General features: G+C 42.4%; 1 protein-coding gene across 1 annotated transcript in view; it reads left to right on the top strand.

Annotated features, from left to right (window-relative positions):
- si:ch73-335l21.1 (insulin receptor substrate 1-B) overlaps positions 1–18,916 on the top strand; it is a 47,862-nt gene extending 28,946 nt beyond the window's left edge. The window contains exon 4 of the mRNA XM_058624784.1: positions 15,802–18,916. Coding sequence (XP_058480767.1) covers positions 15,802–15,809 — 8 coding nt within the window. The 3' untranslated portion in view covers positions 15,810–18,916. The remainder of the gene's footprint in view (positions 1–15,801) is intronic.
- The last annotated feature ends 1,999 nt before the right edge of the window (positions 18,917–20,915 follow it).

Raw genomic sequence — 20,915 nt, 5'->3', positions numbered from 1 at the left:
TCACTAAGCTTCGCAACAAAGACTTATTTTAGTGGCAGAATAGTTAATTGTTTTCAATTTAAAAATAATAATAATAATAATCTAATTGCAAATAGCAAAAGCTTAATCCTTCTATGTTTTTATTGTTAAGACTGCCAACATTTTTTTGTTAATGTGCTCAAGCGTCACATGGCGTCTTTGAGTTTGGCTTCTTAAATGTGAGCATGTTCTCTTTTGGTTTTCAAAATAAAACCAAGTCTGTTTAGAGGACCTCTTTTAACAGTAATAAGAGTTACTCTGTATATATGTGTCTTTCTGATATTATAAATCAAACAATGAATCAACGTGTTAGCTATATGTCGCTTGAGACTTTTATTTTGAGGTTTGCATTGACGTGAGTGTACAGTATGTTCCTGTCCTATCATCTGTGTGTGTGTTTCCATTTAGATATACAGTATATACATGCCACTCAGTTAGTGTGTGTGTGTGTGTGTGTGTGTGTGTGTGTGGGTGTGCGTGCGCCCTGCAGGAGTGTGATCCTGGCAACAGTGTGCTGATTGTGCACTGTGGTATGAGATGTATGCCGCGCTCAGAGAGCATCGGGTGCCTAAAAGAGCGGTGCAGCCACCCACCAACATCGCTGAGGTTACTGAGTGCACAGGAGGAGGAGGAGGAGGAGGAGGAGGAGTAGGGAGTGTTTCCCTCTTTTCACACACTCTCTGTCTCTCTCTCTCACACACACACACACACACACACAGTCCTCCTTATTTGAGTGTACCTCCCTCCTCACACACTCTCCCAGGAAAGTGTTGGAGCTCCTTTTGGCTTTATTTTGAGCGCTGAGGTTTCTGTGTTCTTCTCACTCCCGAGTTTGTCCCTCAGTTTTTTCCCCTCACATGCACACACGCACACACACACAGACACACACACACCCCTCTATCTCAGGTAATTGTCTTGTTGTCAGCAGCGCCACAGTGTTTCTCCCCATGTCTCCACCATGATCTGTGTGCGTCTGACTCTCTCTGTGTGTGTGTGTGTGTGTGTGTGTGATGTTTTGGATCCGGTGCCGGGGCATCACTCAGCTCCCACTTCTCTAACTGTGTTTGTCTGTAAAGAGCTTAGTGCCAGTGGGTGTCGGAGAGCACTAAGCCGATTACCGTCCACTAACAAGACACTTCTCACACGGAGCGTTTGTGTGTGGCTTACTGTATGGTTGTTTGTTTACGTGGCCGACCGTGTGTGGTTGCTGGCGGCGCATGTGCACATGACTGCGTCTTCAGTCGTGCCAAGGGTGGACGGGTCAGGCTGTGAGAAGGGGTCAGAGTTGATCTCGGGTCAGTTGAAGTGCTGACACTGACAACAAGGAGTCAGTCCAGATAAGACTTCTGTGACGGGTGGGGCGGTCAAGTTAAATCCTGTTCTCTTGCCCGGTCAGGCTTTACCAGCTGATCTGACTAGCTGATCTGACTCGACTGTTTTAATTGAGTCCAGTGAACAAGTGCTTGAAAATGACAATGTTAAAGTAGTGACTGTAAAGTAGAGTAGAGGAGAGTCCACTCTTTCTTCGGGATCTCATATTTCCGACTAAATCAATTTTGATTTCATTTCATTTCATTCTGCGTGATGAGAGCAATTAAAAACGGGGATAAAAAAAAACCAAAAATGATCATATTCAATCCAGAAAATAGTTTAACTGCTCCTTTACTCTTTTAATGACCTGCTATTCACACTGTTATCACTATATTATTCATGGTTGCTGCACCACTGAACTGCAGCCCCCCCCCCCCCCCCCCCCACACACACACACCTCCAAAGCCAACTTCTACATTTCACCTGCATGACCCACATTTGACTGTGTTTGATTTGATCCTCTGATGTGGAAACATCAGCTTTGCACACCGTTGTTTGTGTCAGTCAGGTTGTGATTTAGTCAAAAGTAGCAGAGCTGTCAGCAAAGAGATGTTGATTTTAAATCAGCCTCTCTCTGTTCTTTCACATCTGCTCCTTGTGTGCAGCTTTTATATGGTTTATTTCTTTGGGAGAACACCAAGCGTGTTTTCCTCTGTATTAAACACGCAGCAGGGGATTTTATATCCTTTGAAAATATGGACCAATTTCACCCCCAATAAATAGGATATTATAGTAGCCATATGCTGCGAGGCCCAGCACACTTTTCACTGGTGTGAACTTGACACCTCTGTTAAAGGTTGATGGTTTGATTCCTGGTTCGTCCAATCTGAAGTATCACAGAAACAGCAGCGGTGTTACCAATAAGAGTCTGAACTACCGCTTCAAAGCACCCGCCGTCAGTCACACTGGTGTCCTCTCATATTTGCCATGCCTTATCATCTTCTTTCCTCTGGACATAATTTACAAAACTGACGCCATATTCTATCTGATTAACGCCTCGGGGGAACGTTTATTGATGTTATAAGTCAAGTGAGAAGTAGAAGTAGTTTGGCCGTATCCTACCAATTGAAAGATTCCATCCACTTTTTATGGTAAATAAAAGTTGATGTTAACAAGCAGTTGTATATGAGGTTAACGAGTAAACGGGTGTAACAAAAAACAAATCATCATGTCAAAACCTCAGAAATATCAATAAAACTATGGATAACAAAAAGGCTCTTGCACAGTAAATCCATTCATCGAGTCAACTATCTTTCATATTATGCTCATAGTGACCCGTCATGTCGGTCAAAGGTCAGAGAGTGTTTTTAAAGTTGTGACTTTTATTGCGGCAATAACCTGGAACATACAGCAGCGCACCGTTCCTTTAGGCTTAAGAATACATCAAGTGTGAAGTGGAAATGCAACCCGACCAGTTTTTTTCATTGGTAGCCGCGGCCGACACATCCTGCACAGAGGAGCCTGGACTGAGTAAAGCAGAAGTGGAGCTGGTGCGTGTTTCAAGTTTGTAACGGCAGAGCGGCAGATCGTGGGGCCAGTGGGGCCAGTGGGGCCATCTTTAAGCTTCACACAGATTGCCCAACTCGTACTTCCTAAAGGGGAAACTATAGGAGAAACAACACACACACACACGGCCTATATGTCGGTTACCTAATCCTGACACAGCGACCAGCTGGCCTCTCCACCTCTGCTCAGACTGATAGAGTCAAACCTTTTTTTAATCATCTTTTTTTTTTTTTAAACAAAAGAACATAATTATTTCATGTGGAGTTTTAGATTTACCCCCTGACAGTTCACCCCCCTCCCATATGCAAACACACACATATGAACCAATCTCAGCACGCAGGGCCTCCCTCTCACCACCACCACCACAAACCACCACCGCACCAACGTTTTCCTTTCTTAGGATCACTGAAATCCTCTATAATGTGATTGTGTGAGAAAGAACAAACAGTCCCTCGACCTGCTTTATGTAACTCATCAGTGCCGATCGAACAGGGGGCCGAGATGTTTGCTCACCGCTGCCATTATTGGCCTGAGAATGGTCGTTAACCTTTAGAGTAGTACCTCACCTCTGCGTCACCTCAGTATCAGCGTGGCCAGCGCGGCTCGGTGCTAGAACTAACGGCTCCCTCATGTGCTCTGCGGGCTCTTATTTATTAAATTGCCTAAATTGCACTCCCGGTGTGTGTGTGTGTGTGTGTTTAGTAGCAGTTACGTGTGTGTTCTCTGACTGGAAGTGATGTTCTCAGGATGTTTGAGTTCAAATCATTTCCTGCATTAGAGGACAAGGATGTAGTTTAATCAATAGATGATTGCTTCTCGATGATTTCGGTAACACGTTTGCAGCTTTAACTCATTTTACTTTATTATTCTGCCTCCGTTTGGTCTCCATGAACAGAGATGATGTAACGCAGGTTGAGTCCTTCCTTTGTAAACAGACTCTGTCAAGCTTTGGGTGAAGAGTGGGTGGGGCTAAGATACGTTAATAACTGTTGATTGACTGGATTTTCTTTTTTTTTTTGAGCAGAAGAATTCACTTGTGAAAGTTGTCGTGAGCGCTTCTTTGTGTTTTCAGTCTTCCTTGAACCTGTTTGCAGACGTCTGGCTTTGCTCGCACTACAGTATGTTGCCGTCGCTGTTTCTGTCTTCCTTCTTGATATAAAACAAATCCCTGTTACCGGGCGACACGGGAAAGGATTTGTCTGGAACATGGTGTCAGTTTGAACTTCAGCCTTCAGCCAAGTCGTCTTGACCAGGCTTTTAGCTAGGATTTTTGTTCTTGTTGTTGTTTTCACCGACAGTTATTGCCACCAAAGAAGCCAAAAAAAAAAATCCAAAATACTCCTATAGTTATCAGGCTTTCTGTAATTGTTTGAAAACATTGTTAAAAGTTTCAACTGAACCACTGATAGCATGGCTGCCAGCAGGGACAGAAGGGAAACAGATGAGCTCATGATATCTTAAGAGTATGTTCCCCACTGCTGCTTCCCCTCATCAGATGCTTCAAATGTGTTCTTTTGATGGTTTTTAGTACTAGAAACTCTTTGTTTTACCTAACTGACACGTAACGTACCAAACTGCAAGCTGAAAACAAACATTTTCTCTCTGGACGTTGGTGCAGGAGAGTGAGTGTGACAAAACTTATACAACCACACACTTCCTGAACTAGGTAGTCAATTGCACATATGCTCATATTTCTTATTTTTCAGGTGTGTTTGCAAGTGAGTGCGTATTTGTCGTCTTAGGTCAGGCTTGTATTTCGACTCAGAACACTACCTTTACTGTATTTTTGGTACTGTTCCTAATGGGAACATAAAAATATGCATCGTACTGTACCAAACTGAACCGTTATACTTGACGGAAACAGACTCATGAAGTATGTGCTGCCTGTGTGGCATTCATGTGCATCTTAAATGTGTTGTGTTTTTTTTGAATGCTTCGCAGATACACAGTGTTCTTTTTAGTTGTTATCACACAGGAACCGGCTCAAGATTCTACAATTAAACCCAACGCCAACCCAACTGCAACACCTTTTCACAGCCATTAGCGCAATGTTCTTTTCACTGCTGCAAGCGTCACCGCTCTTTACCAGCACATTAAAAGCCTCAAATTGGCAGCAGAGACGGGAAATGAAATATGCTCACTTCTCCTCCTCATTTAGTCATACCTGGTCAAGAACAAACAAGTAGAAATTGCCGTTAGAAGAGACGGAGAGTCGGGAGGTTGTTCTGGGAAAGTGGATGAGCGGGGAGTGATTGAAAGGTGCCACGCGCTCCGTATGTGCATGCACTCGCGGTGTTTACCCGTTAGGTCTGTGCCGACTTTCATTTGCCATTAATGAAACTGTTTGTATTCATGAGCAGTTGTCATACAGCGGAGAGGAAAGAAAAACGTGGCATGGGTTTCACTCGTGTGATGATGATGATGATGACGATGATGCTGTTGTTATTTCCTGTGCGAGATGATGGTGCCGCCGAAGGCTTTTCATATCCTGGCTCAATCTGAATATGTATCATCACCTCCTGTCCAAAACAACACCATGGACACACACACACACACACTCACACGTATTACACACACGTGTGCGTCATCCTGCGCCGCTCTCTTTCATGACATTGGGATTTATTTTATCACGAGTGACATAGTGACAGCAAAGATGTATGTATATATCTCTCTCTATATATAGAGATATATACTGTATGTGTGTATATATGCATATACTCGATTATTAAGCGATTACTAAATGAATCGCCAACTATTTTGATAATCGACTAATTGGTTTGATTGTTTTCTAAACAATTAAAACCCCTTTCTGGGATTTCTCAGCTTCTTAAATGTGAATATTGTCTGGGTTTCTTTGCTCCATGTAACTAAGAAATCATTCAAACTAGAGCTGAAACAATTAATCGATTATTAATCGATGACCAAATGAATTGACAACTATTTTGATAATCGGTTCAAAGCTTTTTTCATGATTAAAACAAGATTTCTGATTGTTTACGCGTATTAAATGTGAGTACTTTCTTCATTACTTTGCTCTGGTTTGTGGACAAAACAAGACAGCATCATCTTCCGATCAACATTATAAAGGTTTTCTGATATTTTATGGACCAAACGGTTAATCAATTATTCGAGAAAATCTTATCTTCTTATCTCATATCTTTACATGCTGTGTGTTTGTTCCCTCGCTGTATGTGTGAGTCTGTGGTAATGTGCTTGTTGTGCAACGTTGGACCAGTCGCCTCACTTCCCTCCTCTACTCTCCGCTCGCGCCGATTTCCCAACAGCTTGCAGTTCATTGACTCATGCGTTACACATGATCGGTGTGTCCTGTAACAGAGCCAAGTGACACTGGCATCCCTGTCCCCGTTTAAGCAAAACCCCTGAAAATGATGATTTAATGAATAATTTTAGAAGATTTGAATGGAAGTTCATAGACTGAATGTTATATTCCTCATATTCTTATATTCGTTATTATACAGGGATGCGGCTGACGAATTGCAACCCACCCCAAGGCATTGTGTTTTTTTTTGTTAGCAAAACTGAGGATGTTCATGACTTCATTTTGAGAACAATTCTTTATTTTAATGCGAAACTGATAATCATTTTTATATGCACACATCTTTATGTATTATTTAAGTGACTGTTTCTTTTTTTCTTTTAGTTATTTTTAATTCTAAATTGTCCAAGAGAGATAAAGGCACAGCAGTGTTTTGCAGTTTTTGCTTTTTTAATAAATTAGACACTGATGGCACTGCACCACAAGTGCTTTGCGCTGGTTAGGGGGTACTTGAAGTTAAAGTTTGAGAAGCACTGGGTTAAAGGTCTATATTCATGGTTTGACATTGCAAAATAAGACAAAACGTGTGTCAAAACAGCATCATGACCAAATTCTGCTGGGCTGCAGTATTTTAAAGGCGCCAAAATCTTGCTCCTTTAGTTGAGAAATGTTACACAACTACGGAAAACCTGTCCAATTTTTATGATTTTGATTGTGACGATGCAAAAATTATAAGTCATATCAATGATTAATTATCGCAATATGATTTATTTTTTACCATGTCCTGTAACTGTAGTCTTTGGTGCATTTTCACACCAGTTTAACATTCTTAAAAAGGAAAACAAAGTCTTTCAAAATGCTTTATTTTACGTCAAATACTGGTTAAAGTGTCCCACATTTTGCTGCTAACATTGGCCTCAGCATTTCTTCGATCGGAAGAATATACGCCGCATTACTGCACACGGACCATTCAAATTTGACAAAAAGTCTGCCGATTTGATCTTTTGTATTCAAGGTTGACTAATATGGATTTGTCTATGGCCAGTGCTGATGTGAAGAAGTCAGTGCAGACAATGACAATTGCAAAGTTTTTAGGCCGATTTCCTTCCCGTCCTTGACTCAAAAGTAATACTTCACCGATTTGGATTTAGCTTTGTATTATTAGAATAGGGGTAGAAAAATAGTTTGGTGCATCACTGGTGAGCACGTAACAAAGAAAAGAAGGAAGATATTTCTCAACTCAGGGGTAACTGAGGTTGGGAAGCACAATTTTTCAAAAATACTACATCTATTCTAGTAATACAAAGCTAAATGTAAATCGGTGAAGTATTCTAGCCAATGTCGATTTATTAAAAAAATGATGAATCCGTCTGTCTTCAAATGGTTACATCTTGTAGAGTCGAGGGCTGCCTCTCACTGGCTCACAGCGCAGAAGTTGTCTCCTCCCTGGTTTGGAGAATTTCCACCCACGTCGTGATTGACTACACAGCTGCTTTTATTCGGATGTGTAATGTGGTCACAGTCCACCTTCAAAGGTGTTGTGGTCAACCTGATCACAGTCAATCAACCTCTATTTATATGTGTAGCACTTTCCGTACATACTGTGTGTTTACACCTTTAATTTGTGCGGTCCAGCGCTTTTTCCGTGCGATGTCGACTTTCTGCCGGAGCACAGCTCAAACCTAGAGAAATGTGTCTTTTTTTCCAAAAACGCCTCTGAATGGCATCAGGGGGGCTTCGACGAGAACAAATGCAAAGCCAACTTCAAACTCAAGCCGTGGATAGGGATAGAGGAAGAAAAGATTCTATTTTACTACAGTTTTCTCCTCCTGTGGAGACGCAGCAAAGGCAAGAAGTGTTGGCAGAGGAGCCTCCTGAAGGTTCACGAATAAATATTTGCACTGCATGCGAGCCAAGTCTGGCCATCTACCCACAGTCAGACACACACACACCTGTACAGTGGGTCACATTCGTACAAATACATTATTCCCCCTTTGACTGAGCATAATAAACTAGCATATAAATCAAGAGGAATGGGACGGCTTCTCGTGGTTGCGTTGTTGCCGTATGGAGAGTCAGGGGTGTCTCTATTAATAGTTGGACGATTTATTGTCAACATGGAGCCGTGAGAGGTCAAAGAGAGAGACACCGCAGAACACAGATGTTTCCAAACGCCTGTCACTGTTTAATGACTCAACAGCTCGGGGTGAATATGGTTCAGTGTGTGTGTGTGTGAGGAACATTTATTTATTCATTATAAATTATGCGCCACGATCACTTTAATTAGATGGATCCGACTAATTAAATGTATCATCTGAGAAGCGCGTTAATCTCACCTTTGTTAGGAAACTTTAAGGTAACTGTAAAATTGCTTTCAGGCATGAACTGAGAACCTTCACAGACTTCACACACAAGTTACATTCATACACTTAAAGGAATACTTCACCAATTTGCATTTAGCTTTGTATTACTAGAATAGGGGTAGTATTTTTGAAAAAGTGTGCTTCCCAACCTCAGTTTCCACCTATCTTCATTTTTGCCCACCAGTGACACTTGGTCCTGTTAGCATAACTGTTAGCAAAGATGGCGGACAATGTTTACATTCTGGGAATGAGGTCCAGTCCCCCTACGAGTGGGTCTAAAAAGTGCGGAATTAGCGTTGCGGTTTCAAGTCTCGAAACAAGTGAAAAAAAAAAGAATGAAGATATTTCTCGACTCTGGGGAAACTGAGGTTTAGACGCACAATTTTTCAAAAACACTACCCCTATTCTAATAATACCAAGCTAAATGCAAATCGTATTCCTTTCACACAAACATCATGGACAGCGCTAGGTGCAGACGCAGCCCTTTTATTTTCACACACGGACATAAACATGACTACATTAATACACAGCCTTACGTTGGGGGTGGCCAACTGAATGTGTGAGGAGTACGGACGCTTACCAAACCTTTCACAACACAGAACAATAGCGGAGAATACTCATATTTCGATCCACGTGTTTAGTTCCTCATTTGGACTGGCAAAGGACCTTGTAATGAACATTTGAAGTTTGATTCTTGTTTTTATATAAACTGGCGTTTACCTTCTGACTTTCCAAGGTTAATTAACAATCCTTGCCATTGTCCAACCACCACCAGTGTCTCCAGCTCTATTTCTTTCACTGGATTATTCAGTTAATAATGGTGCCATGAATGTACAATTCAAATGTGTTGTTATCTCTCATTTCACAAGCCTTGACTCGCTAAAGAAGTGACAAAGCGCTGAATGATAATCGTCTGACATGGTGCCGAGTGAAGCAACTCCCGACACAAATGTCTGAACAGCAGCTCCGTCGCTCGCCGTCTCTCTGAAAGATGGCGCAACAGTGTCTTGGGTTTCATCTTAGCTCTCTGTGTGATTCAGTGTGTGGGCCACTGGCATCCTGAGAAAAGGCTTACCAAGAAGTTGCAACCACACCTGCTTATGCAATTACTCCGTATATCACTCGACTCGAGACGCCGCTCGCCGGGTGAATGAGCGCGCTGAGAAGGTGCTGCACACGTTGGCAGATTGTGGCCAAACTGGTGGAGCCACATGACACAGAGCCAGCGAGAACGTGGTGGTCGAAAATCTGCAAACTGTGATGAGGGAGAGATAGAGAGTGAGGGAGTGAGATAACACTCCCCCCACAAACCCTCAGTCCCTGCTGGCTTGAGTTTTTTGTGTCCTGTCCAGGGACAGGACGTCCCATGTCAGATTTCAGCACAGAAGCCAATTTCTTTTACAAACTCAGGACAAGGACAAACTCAGTTCAAATGCTATATTTATAAGCACTAAAGGAAGATTCTGCTCCGACGGGGTTTAACTTTCACAGGAATTTGCCTTAACCACAAAATGACAACATATACTTTCCCTTGAGGTGCACGTTTAAATTGTGGACTCACAGTTAAAGTGCTTTTATTAGCACTTTAAAACCGCTTTGTGCTCATGTGTCAGATAAGGGAGTTAAATTTCAACTTCGGGCACTAACTCCATAAACGCGTTGTTCCAATAAACCTAATTGTGCTTTTATTTTTTTACGGGACACACTTTCTGTTTTGGACTAAACGGCCAGTGAATGAACATAGGATATCACCAGGATATCTGAAGTAGGTTGGCTTACAAATGACAGACAACATAGTTTCCTGGAGCCAAAGCTGACGAGCTTCAATGTCTTGTTTTTCTGACCCATCTGTAAAAAAACAATGGGATTTGAGTTTACATTGATGTACAAAAGCAGCAAATATATCATATCTGGACAAGCTGAAATCTTTCCATTTGTAAAAATTACTTTTTGGAAATTTAAACCATTGTGGAATTCTAAAATCCTGTGTTCTTTTAAATGGCCAACAGGGGGCGACAACACCAGTTACAAACGTCTGTACTGTATGTGTGATTTATTACTTTAGTAAACATTTTCTTAAAGAGGTTCAGGTTGACGAGAGTGAGTAAATGAAAAATAAATGAATACAAACTAAAATGTACAAAAACACTTGGATAAAACAGGAGTTTCAAGAGTTGAAGAGAAACTATAAGTATTAATGTGCAAATCTCAAAAAAAGAAATGAACTACATGACATAGGTTATCATAAAACTTAAACTTTTGAATGAAAATATTAGGTTTTAGTCCAGTTGATGAACTTTAAATCAGTGCCACCAGTCGTTTGTCATTTACAGTTCACTTTTTAGTGTCTGATACCAATACGATATCACAATCTTGACAATACCAATGTCAGTTTGAGAGTAGTCCTTTTAAATCGTTTACATCTTTTACAGTTATTCTGCGTACAAAGACAAAATTAGTTTTCATTTTCACAGCCTATGCTTAGCCGATGCTTTCATGTTTGGCGGAGTAGTGGCTAGCAACACCCCACCTTTCGCCCTATGTCAGCCGCGACTGGCTCCAGTGACCCCACGACCCTTATGTGGAGGCGGGCAGTCAATGAATAAAATGATGATTTTGACCGGTATCACATCAACTCATCCTTATGAACGAGGAAAGGACAGGAAAGTCTACATATTGTGTAAGAACGATTTCAATGAGCTGCACGTGGACCACAGAATGAGGTTCTCCCACCTCTCCCGCCGTTTTCCTCCCACTCAGCACTGCAGCTCTGTCTCTGTCTGTCTCTTCCTGTCCCCACACATTCCAGCTCCACTGTGTGCCATTGCACACCCACTCAGTCTCTCCCTCGCTGTCACTGCAAAATGAATACTAGCCCTGAGCCTCCTGTGTGTCTTTGTTTGGGTTTTTTTTTTTTTTCACTCTCACTTGAATCAAAAATCTGACAACATACACACACACACGTGACGAGATAAATGCTGTTAATTTGTCTTTTAAAGGGCCTTTGTTGGCCTTTCTTGTTCCCCCACTTCACCTTTCTGTGTTTGGATTTAATATCAGCTTGTTGCATTAATTTACATATTCATAGCACCCTCTCTCTCACACACACACACACACACACACACACACACAGAGAGCTTGTTAAGTCACTGTTCTCGCTGTTGTGAGTGTGATTGTCAGTGGCAGGGTTAAAAGCAGGTGTGTGTGCGTGTCTTTCAGCGCGCCCCCATGTTCCCGACTGCACAGTGTTACTTATGGAAATTTACAGCTGAGCATAAAGGGAGAATGTGCTGCGTCCACAGGAGGGTGGATGTTTTTAAAACAATAAAAAGCCTCCAGTGACATAATTGATTGCTCATGTTTAGGTGTGACGTGGTTCGCGCCATCATTTTCAATAAAAGTCAACACGATCATAAACTGCACCGTACTAGAAATCACCTGTTTGTCAAGCTGCGGCGACAAATTCTACCATGGATTTTGTGTTGGTGCCGTTGGCCTTGGCGAAGATGGACGCTCACACACACACACACACACACACACACACACACGTGTGTCCATGCTTCTTGCGCTTGTTCCAAACATAGTGCTGCAAACGTCAGAGCCTCCGTGTGTCCCAGAGGACTTTTCTCTCTCTGGGCCTGCGTGAGGCAGCAAACATAAAAATAGTCAAAGCTACAATGTGTAACTAAATATAAATGAAAGTGCTGATTGAACCTTCAGCCTCGCATGACTCTCTGCTTCTCTCTGCTTCTCTCTGCTCAAAGGAAGTTTTTACATCATTTTACATCAAGACTAAAAGTGAGACGACTGGAAACGTTTATCATGACCCGATGTTCGCCAAAAATGTGACTCATGTGGAGGTTTTGCTAGTCGTGCTGCCTGAGGGGGACAGCGGAAACTAGCTACTAACACACTGGAGCTTTTTAACTGTATGTCATTTGGGCGGACATGAGCGCAGACGCTAGAAAAGCAAAAACTACGAGGAACATTTTTGTGTGAAATCATATACATTTTTGTACCTCTTATATCAGCAGTTTTTTGGCCAGAACCCAGTGATAACGTGATGAATGTATTTGGAAAAAGCTGTTGTTGGGTTCATTATGCTCCATCATCCATAATTGTACTATTACCATGTCTTGACACTTTAAATGGAGCCTTTTGGAACGGCTCTAAAGGACTTTTTGCCTTCAGACATGTTTGCACAACACGTCGTGTGTGGAGCCAGTTTGATTCAGTCCTACCCCAGACCTTTTTTGCAATTGTAGAGCAGTGTTGCTGAATTTGGATGCTTTAGAAGTCATTTAACTGGCTTTTTTTGCGTCGGCCAAATTGTCGTTTCACACGAGCGAGATTCTTAACTAACAAACACGAAACTGTGAAATCGGACGCATAAACTGCGGTCAGCCTGCGAACATTAGATCTCCGTGACGAACAGACTCTGTGGCGTCACTGGAAGAAATGAAATGAGGTGACACTGGAGCTGCCACAGGCTGCTACTGTTCATTCCTTGTATTTGCAGCTGTCTTGACGCTGGATCCCGGCTCATGTTGCGCTCTTGCACCTCTTACCCCAGCCGCTTGCCTGGCTGCGGGATTGATGATTTAATGGAAGCGAGTATAATAACAGTGCTGGAGGATTACAAAAGCTGAAGTTGCTGGCGCTAACTGTTGCTGCCATAGTGGAAAAACAGTTTGAGGGGGGAATGCGGGGATTTACGCATCCTTATACCAGTGTAATTCCTTAATGATGTCCAGGAGATGACTCTCTGCTTTCCTCTGTGTGTGGGTCAGAGTTTGGAGTTGAAGGACAGATTCTATCTCTGCAGGTCAGATTCTTGCTGAGGTTGCGTTCAAGTCCTGCGCTGTTCCTTGAATGTAAATCACAGATTGACGCATTGAATCAGAGAAGGACATTCTCTGCCGTGAAGCTCATGAGTAACACAATGGGGATTTCCAAAGAAGTTCAAAGAATCTACCAAAGGCTGATTGAGTGATTTCCAACAGCGCTGATGTTTTTCTGCTCTCTTCAACTATTTTTTTGCTGCAGATCTCATTTATTGTAACCATATGATGGACCTGCACGTCTCTTATATACACGCGAGCGCTTCTCTTTTGAAAATAAAGCACGTTTCAACCCCAATTGAGCTGAGTGTCCAGTGACTCGCATCGTGTTGCAGAGACCAGCTCTGTGTCTTGTGGGAGCCGGGGCAGAATGAAAATGACAGACTGACACACTGGATTTACGGCCAGAGAACAGGGTGGCTTTCAATTTTAAGGCAGCCCTCGATTGAGACATCACATAGACCCAGACTCTCCTAATTACACACACACATACTCAGGCACAGGCGGCTGGAGAGCAGTTATTGGCTAGACACAGCCTGCGGAGGCAGATAGCCTTGTCTAACCTCCTGATTTAGGCAGTCTGAGAGAGGAAGGGGAGCAGAAACACACACATGCGCTCACACGATCATTGCCACGGTCATTATTAAATCGATTTGCCCACAGATGGAGAAACGATGCAAGGAAATGAATGAGATCAATAGACAAGCCGCCAGGGGAGGGTCAAACTGATTCAAGGGGAAAGTGTAGAGAAAAATAAGAAGGCAATAACTAATTTAGTGTGGCCTGAAGAGGAAACATTGCCCCGCGTATGTTGCTTAAAAGAGAGCGCGTGTGATACTGCATTGGGAAGAGGAGCAGTTGTTTAGCATGTTTCAGTGTATAATTTCCCCTGTCTGTATTTTAGGGAAAGGTCATCATTAAGTGAATGTCATCCGCATAATTATAGTGTCTTGTGTGCTGTGCTGCTTTGTGCTGCTCGCTTCCATGGGAGTTTGCATGTGTGTGTTCATGGCAGTGCACCAGTGCGTATCCTGCCTGTCTCCTCTGGTCCCTTTGCTTGGCTGCTTTGATTGTTAGTGTTGCTGTTTTTTCGACCCGCTTGCCTGAATGAGGGAGCTGCTCCAGTCCGTTCCTCTTTCCTCTACTCCGCTTTAGGCCACCGCGGCTTGGCCTGGCTGTCGGGCACCGTCTGTGCTGTGAGGATGGGGGGGCGGGGGGGGGGACTAAATATAGCTCTCTGCACCAGGAAGACGACAAAACTAGAAAGAGAGGGAGGGACACAAATGTAGCGTACACTTGTGCAATTAGAGAGTCGGACACTTTTGGGAAGATTTTGGGGGGAAAAAAACATGCACGGGGAACTCTCTCCGAGCCTGTTCTCTTTTCTGGCTTTGTGGCTTTGTTATTTTGGCTCAGAGTCTTTGGCGTGAGTCATCGCAGTTGACGGAGAGCAAGCGAGGTTAAAGAGCACTGACTAATCTTTACAGTCGTCATAATCCCATCCCGCTTTCACTGCAAAGCAAACCCACTATTTAGCGTTTTCCATACATGACCTCTCCAGGTGGGACAAGGCTGTTAGGCCGCCTGTAGCAATAATATTCAACAAAACCCTAATCTGAACAGATTAAGGTAGCGTTAAGCAGCGGCACACAATGTTTACCTTTGTGCACAGATATTTGGACAGCATGAGACACTGTCTAGGCTCCTGATACGTTGTCTTTTATTGCTATATCTGGTTTTTTTTGCTAGATTTGTGCGGTTGTTTTCATTTCCACATTCATTTGTCAACTGCACAGCGTCCCATCCAGGCACAGCATATAAACAAACCAATGGCCGAGTGATGTCATGTGATGCTCTCGCTCTTTCGTCTCTGGAGCGGAATTTTAGTTTCGCATTCCGTTTAATCATATCAACTGTGCAGGCAAGGCCAGGAAATGGTCGTACTGTACACGTGTGGGTGGGACTTGACATTTCCAATAATTGCAGTCGTGACATTTCTGACAGTGTGTACCTGTGTGCTTACACGTCCAGTGTGATGTAAAACAGCTGGGGAAAAAAACCTGACATCCTTTCTGGATCTGTGTTTTCCCTGGTGCTGGCACACACACACACACACTTGACTCTGCCTGCAGCAGTAGGTGTCCTCACTTTCATCTTCCCTGCTGTTCTCTTTATCACTTTCATCCCGTCTGAGTCTTTTCCGTATTGTATATTCATGTTTTTCATTGTAGGTCACTGTGTTCTGGGGCTGATAAGCAGACACGGATATCTCACGATAGATATTATAATTAACCCGATAATCAAAACACGCTGTATATATACATGTCATAATATTTCTTTCTCATATCAGCGTTACTGTTTATTCTTCATCTAACCAAACAATTTCCTCTCCCTCTGTTTGTGTCCGTGTTTTTTTTTCTTCCAGAGTGCTGATATTGGTGCATCGTCCTTGGGGAGACAATCTGGTACCACTCAGAGAGCTTCACAGCCCCGCCTGTTCCTTTCTGCGACAACCAATTGCATGGAAAGAGCAATTGGATGGGACACGCCCCTGTAGCACTTTGACAGAGACTGATGGAAAAGGGTCTTTTTCTCTCTCTTCTTTTTTTTCCTTCTCCTCTGCTTTCATCTCATTAGTTATGGAAACCAGCGGGGGGGATGTGTGCCAAATGACATTCTAGTAAAGATATTTGCTGCTCTCATTCCATTGAGTGAAAGCCAATCAGAGAAGGGTATAAAAAGTGGGGCGCGATATTTTTATTTTATTGTGATTTTGTTTTGCTTTTTTAGATTTCTTCTAAGAGAAAAAAAAGAACTATAACAAGATATATAGAACTGTTCAAAAAGTGCCTCATTTTCAGTATGTAGCCGTTTTACACACAACTTCAAACTTAGCCTCAACTAAGTGAAGCTTTAGGTCCTTTTATTGTGCTCAGTTTGTTGTAATTACAAACAAGCAGCAGATATATCAACAAATATGCTTAGCCAACTTGCTGCGTTCACGTCCGGATGGATGGTACTTTGATATGATCACAGGGTTACTCAAGCGATTGGAGGACTGGAAGGCTGCAGATATCTGTTTTTATTGATTATATGCACATCTGTATGAATGAATGAATGATTTTATTTTTAAAGGTCTCAAAATCAGTGACCGAAAAAGGAATAAGCTGGAGCTCAAGCCTTATTTTAGCTGAAACTATTCATTGAATAACCCAGAATATCACTAACGCTACCACAAAACCAAAAAAACATTTTGTTTTCACTTAACAAATTCCAAATGTAAACAACCATGTTAAATAATGATTTCCTTCTCTTAATTGAAATTGAAATTTCATATAATTTGTATGACTATTTACACAAAATTTCCCCATCATTCATAGTTACAACGTACAAGTTGATGCTAATAGTGAATGTGCAGCGATGTGAACGCAGCGTTTTCGCTAACATAAATGAATGGTACTAGCTATCTGCTCGTGTTCCTGTCTACTGTGAGAAATATTAGCATAGCAGCTGTTTGCTTTTTTTGCTCATTATAACTTGTTTGCTTTTCTTCTGCCAGACTTTTTCCTTCCTCTCCATACATGTTTGTTTGTTGTTTTTTTTTTTAACTAGAGCCATATCACCAGAAGTATTAAATACAGTTGTATCAGGGGATACAGTAGCTTGCTAGCTAGCTTCATCCGGCTAGCTATTTCAGATTAAGACGTACGTATCATGCCAGGACGTAAATTCCCTCTCCTGCTGACATCAGCTCAGGGTGAGACCCCTTCTACAGAGCCAAGCAATCCCATTAGTGCTATTAGCTCCAGACACTTGTGTCTAACTTAATCCCTATCGTCTCAGGATTCTAAATATCATTTAAGGTACATTGGATAGAGCCCCTATCAATAATAGCCATGCTAATGCTAGCACTGTGGTGGTCGGCGCACCAGGAAGAGGGTCAGTCCTTATTTCAGATCTTCTTGTAGACGTTGAGGTACCAAACATGATGAATGTTTTTACACTTTTTAATTTTTAATGTGATTGAATTGGATGTACTCGAACCATAAATCCTTCTTTGACACAGTTTCTATGTCCCCCCCCCCCCCCCGCTTTTGCTTAGGTCTTACTGTAATCTCCGCTATGCATCAGCACTTAAGTGCCTGTCTGTCCTGTTTGCCTGCCTGTCTCTCTGCCCCGCCTTAGCAGCTATAAGCACTAATTGGGCTGTCCTAGCAGAATATAACAAATCTATTTTTGTGTCTTTTTTTTTTTTTTTTGGGTTGTACAGTTCTCATAAAATAACTTGTTTCTGTTTGTTTGAGTGTGACAATGAAATATCAGATGACTTGACTCACAGCCATGGCTCTAATCAGAGGAGTTTTGGACTGTCTAATTTTGTCGGGGAATGGAGGACTTGTTCGCTGTGGGGCATGAGTGCCAAATCACAAAAAAAAAAACAAAAAGAAGAAAAAAAAGACTGATCAGTTTTACTCTCCGACAGCACCTCAAGAAGCAACCTTCACTTCTCCTGTCTGGACGTATTGTTTTGTTTAGTTTTAATGATGTAATCTTCTGTGTTCCCTCATTGTTTTGCGGTGCCGGGGAGAACTATGACTCTTGGAGATAAAGGTCATCGTCAAGACTTGCGTATGCTTTAACCTTGGATTTTCCGATGACTTTGACGAGAAATCGCATGGAAAGAAAGACGAGGACGTCCCCGAAAAACGATAACAAACTGTCTGAATGTCTAAATACATGTGCATCCACATCGCTCAGAGTTGTATTTGTGTGTTTTCCTGCCTGCCCTGGGAAGTTCATGAACTTTCTCACTCTTGTCACATAACTGTCAGGGGCTTGGAGCGTAACAATGCAGTTTAATTATGAGCAGATCAGTGGTTGGAAATGCCCCATAATGGTGGTTAGTTATGCAGAAGTGGGGGAAAGAAAAAAAAACCAGGTTCAGATATTCACACACAATTTGCTTTTCGAGCAGACTCATGCAAGGAAACACGTGATGATTAGTAAAAAATGATGATGTAATATATTTTGGAGATGTTCTCATATTGAAACTCAGCAGATTTCGGCCAAAGCAGACATGCTTGAAGGTACATGTAGTTTGTAATGAAACCGCACAACCAGACATTTATAGTTGTTCTCAAGTATCTGGTGGACTTTTTAAATACCCCACGTTTCTACTGTCATTTGTCCAGACGGTTCATTCTGTCTGGACATTTTATTTTTGCTTTGACCACCTGTGGTAAAGGGCTCAGTGGTTACAGCCGCATATCAAGAAAAATGTTTCCTTGGATGGGCTCACAGAAAATCGTCATCCCAGTTGCAGCGTGATTTTATTCATTGCGTTGTTGTGTGTATAAATATTCATAGCTCATGCAGGAAAAGAGCTGCTGCTGTTCTATAATCTTGTCATCCTTCCTCCTGCTCCCCTGAGGGATGGTACTGAATGGGATTATTGTGAGATTTGCCATTGATGTAGAGAGTTTTACTTCTGTTGCTTGAGAAAACAAAATCAACTAAAAGGAAAAGAGTCCAACAACAAACAGACTTGTGGTTTCTTTTGTTTCTGTGACTGACTGTGATGTTTCCTTTTCGAGAGAAGAAATGGGGACGGTCGTTCAAAAGTGGCAGCGCCGTAAGACACAAAAACAAGTTGGTCATCGCTGAGAGGGGGACGAGGAGGAGACAAAGAGAGGGAAACGCTACAATTTACTGGCTGAGGCTTAGTGTGAACATCTGCAAGAAATGCCAGACACAGACGGGACCGTGCCCGTCACACACTCACCATCTTTGACTCACAAACAGTCGCTCATAGAGACTGTGACCACAGTGCAGATGTCACACTTTAATGTGGGAAAGGAAAGCAGCCTTGTTTGTTCTCCACCAAGCTTTTTAAGCTGCGTTAGTCACATTCACCACTCCCATTGATAAGATCATTTGCACTCACAGTTGGTGTGTTGCCTGCATAGTTGATCACTCGCCTTACCGGTAATTTGACCAACGTCGTGTTTGCTGGGTGAGCTATGCGACCTTCCTCCTCCTCCACCTCCTCCTCCTGTCTTACTTGATAGTGTCTGGCTCAACACTCTGTTAGATTAAATAGGCCTTTTTTTTTATTTTGAGGCATGGTATATCTGCGTCTTTGTCCTGTTATTGTTAACATGTATAGGATCTTGTGTCATCATTGTCCACAGATGGCCAAGTAATTCAATCCCAGCCAGGCCCAGGTGTGATTGTACTACCAGGGCAGTGCAGGAATTAATAGAGATGAGAACACACAGTCTCTCTCTCCCACCCACACACACACACACACACACAGATGAGGCTTACACCTGCAAAAGCGCTCACTTCCCTCACTGAGTATAAATAAGGTTACTGTGGACAATAAAAAGCTTGGCAGCACCTGTATGAGCCCCGGCACCCACAGCTTAAAGGTTACTGAAACTGACACTGTAGCCCCGTCTGTCTCTGCACAGCTCATGTTGCTGCCTCGGTCACTTATATCTCAACAACACTTATATCTCTCGGGGGTGAATTTTTATCCCTAACTCTGATTTGCTTATGTACTAGCAAGAGCCGAGGTTAGGAAGAAAGTTCCTGGAGATGCATTTCTGTGAATGGAGCAAGCGCCCTTACGCAATGAAAAACCACAGTTGCCTTTCATTGCAATCCTTAAAGGGATAACTCAGTGATTGTATAAGATAACACCGACTTTACCGAGCATCCTGCTGAGCATCCTGCTGAGCCTGCTGCTGAGCATGCTGCCATTTCCACGAAAACCAGCCTGGGATCTGGACACACGGCTCTTATTGATAAACATGGCCTTCAGCAGGGACAGAAAGAAAAGAACACAGTTTAGCCACTTAAAAGGCTCACTGAATAAGATCCATACCTGCTTAAGTCTAAAATATCTGAAGAATATATTCACGACTTTAGTGCAGCATTGTCTGGCTGGAAGCTGACAGTTTTAAAGCTGCTCACTCTCCAATTCCAAAGTTCATAGAGAAAGTCAGCATTTTTAGCTCGCTTGAACACAGGACCACTGCTGACTAGTTTGGCAGGTTTTTCTGACGTGGGTCAATCCACACAAAGAATTTCAAACACTGGAGTCACAAGATAACACATTTGAACTTACTGATGGATGCAGCAGTCGCTCAACGACGTCTGAGTGCTGTGATGCAAAATGACTCATTTCCTCTATGGACCTTGGTGCGGGGAAAGAGTAGTTTCAGAAAAAGTTGTGAGATATCATTGCCTTTAGTAGGTGTAGATTTTATTAAGTGAGCCTTTTGCTTAGCTACGGCTAGCTGCTGACCAGGGGTCTGCATCCTTTACTATGAAAAGAACCATTAATGTCCCCTCTGCACCCAAATAAAATTAATCTGGAGTGGAAAAACCCATTTAACCCATAAAATTAAAAAATAATATCACATATACATTTTGTATACAGATGTACTGTATACAAAATAACGATAGGTTGTTGCTTTAAGAACTACAAAAAGAAATCTTTAATAAAGTGGAGAACTTTGAAATAAAATGATG

The sequence above is a fragment of the Solea solea genome, chromosome 3 (assembly GCF_958295425.1).
Source record: "Solea solea chromosome 3, fSolSol10.1, whole genome shotgun sequence".
NCBI lineage: Eukaryota > Metazoa > Chordata > Actinopteri > Pleuronectiformes > Soleidae > Solea > Solea solea.
The sequence above is the reverse complement of the archived record's forward strand: the minus strand, read 5'-3'. Positions and strand labels throughout refer to the sequence as shown.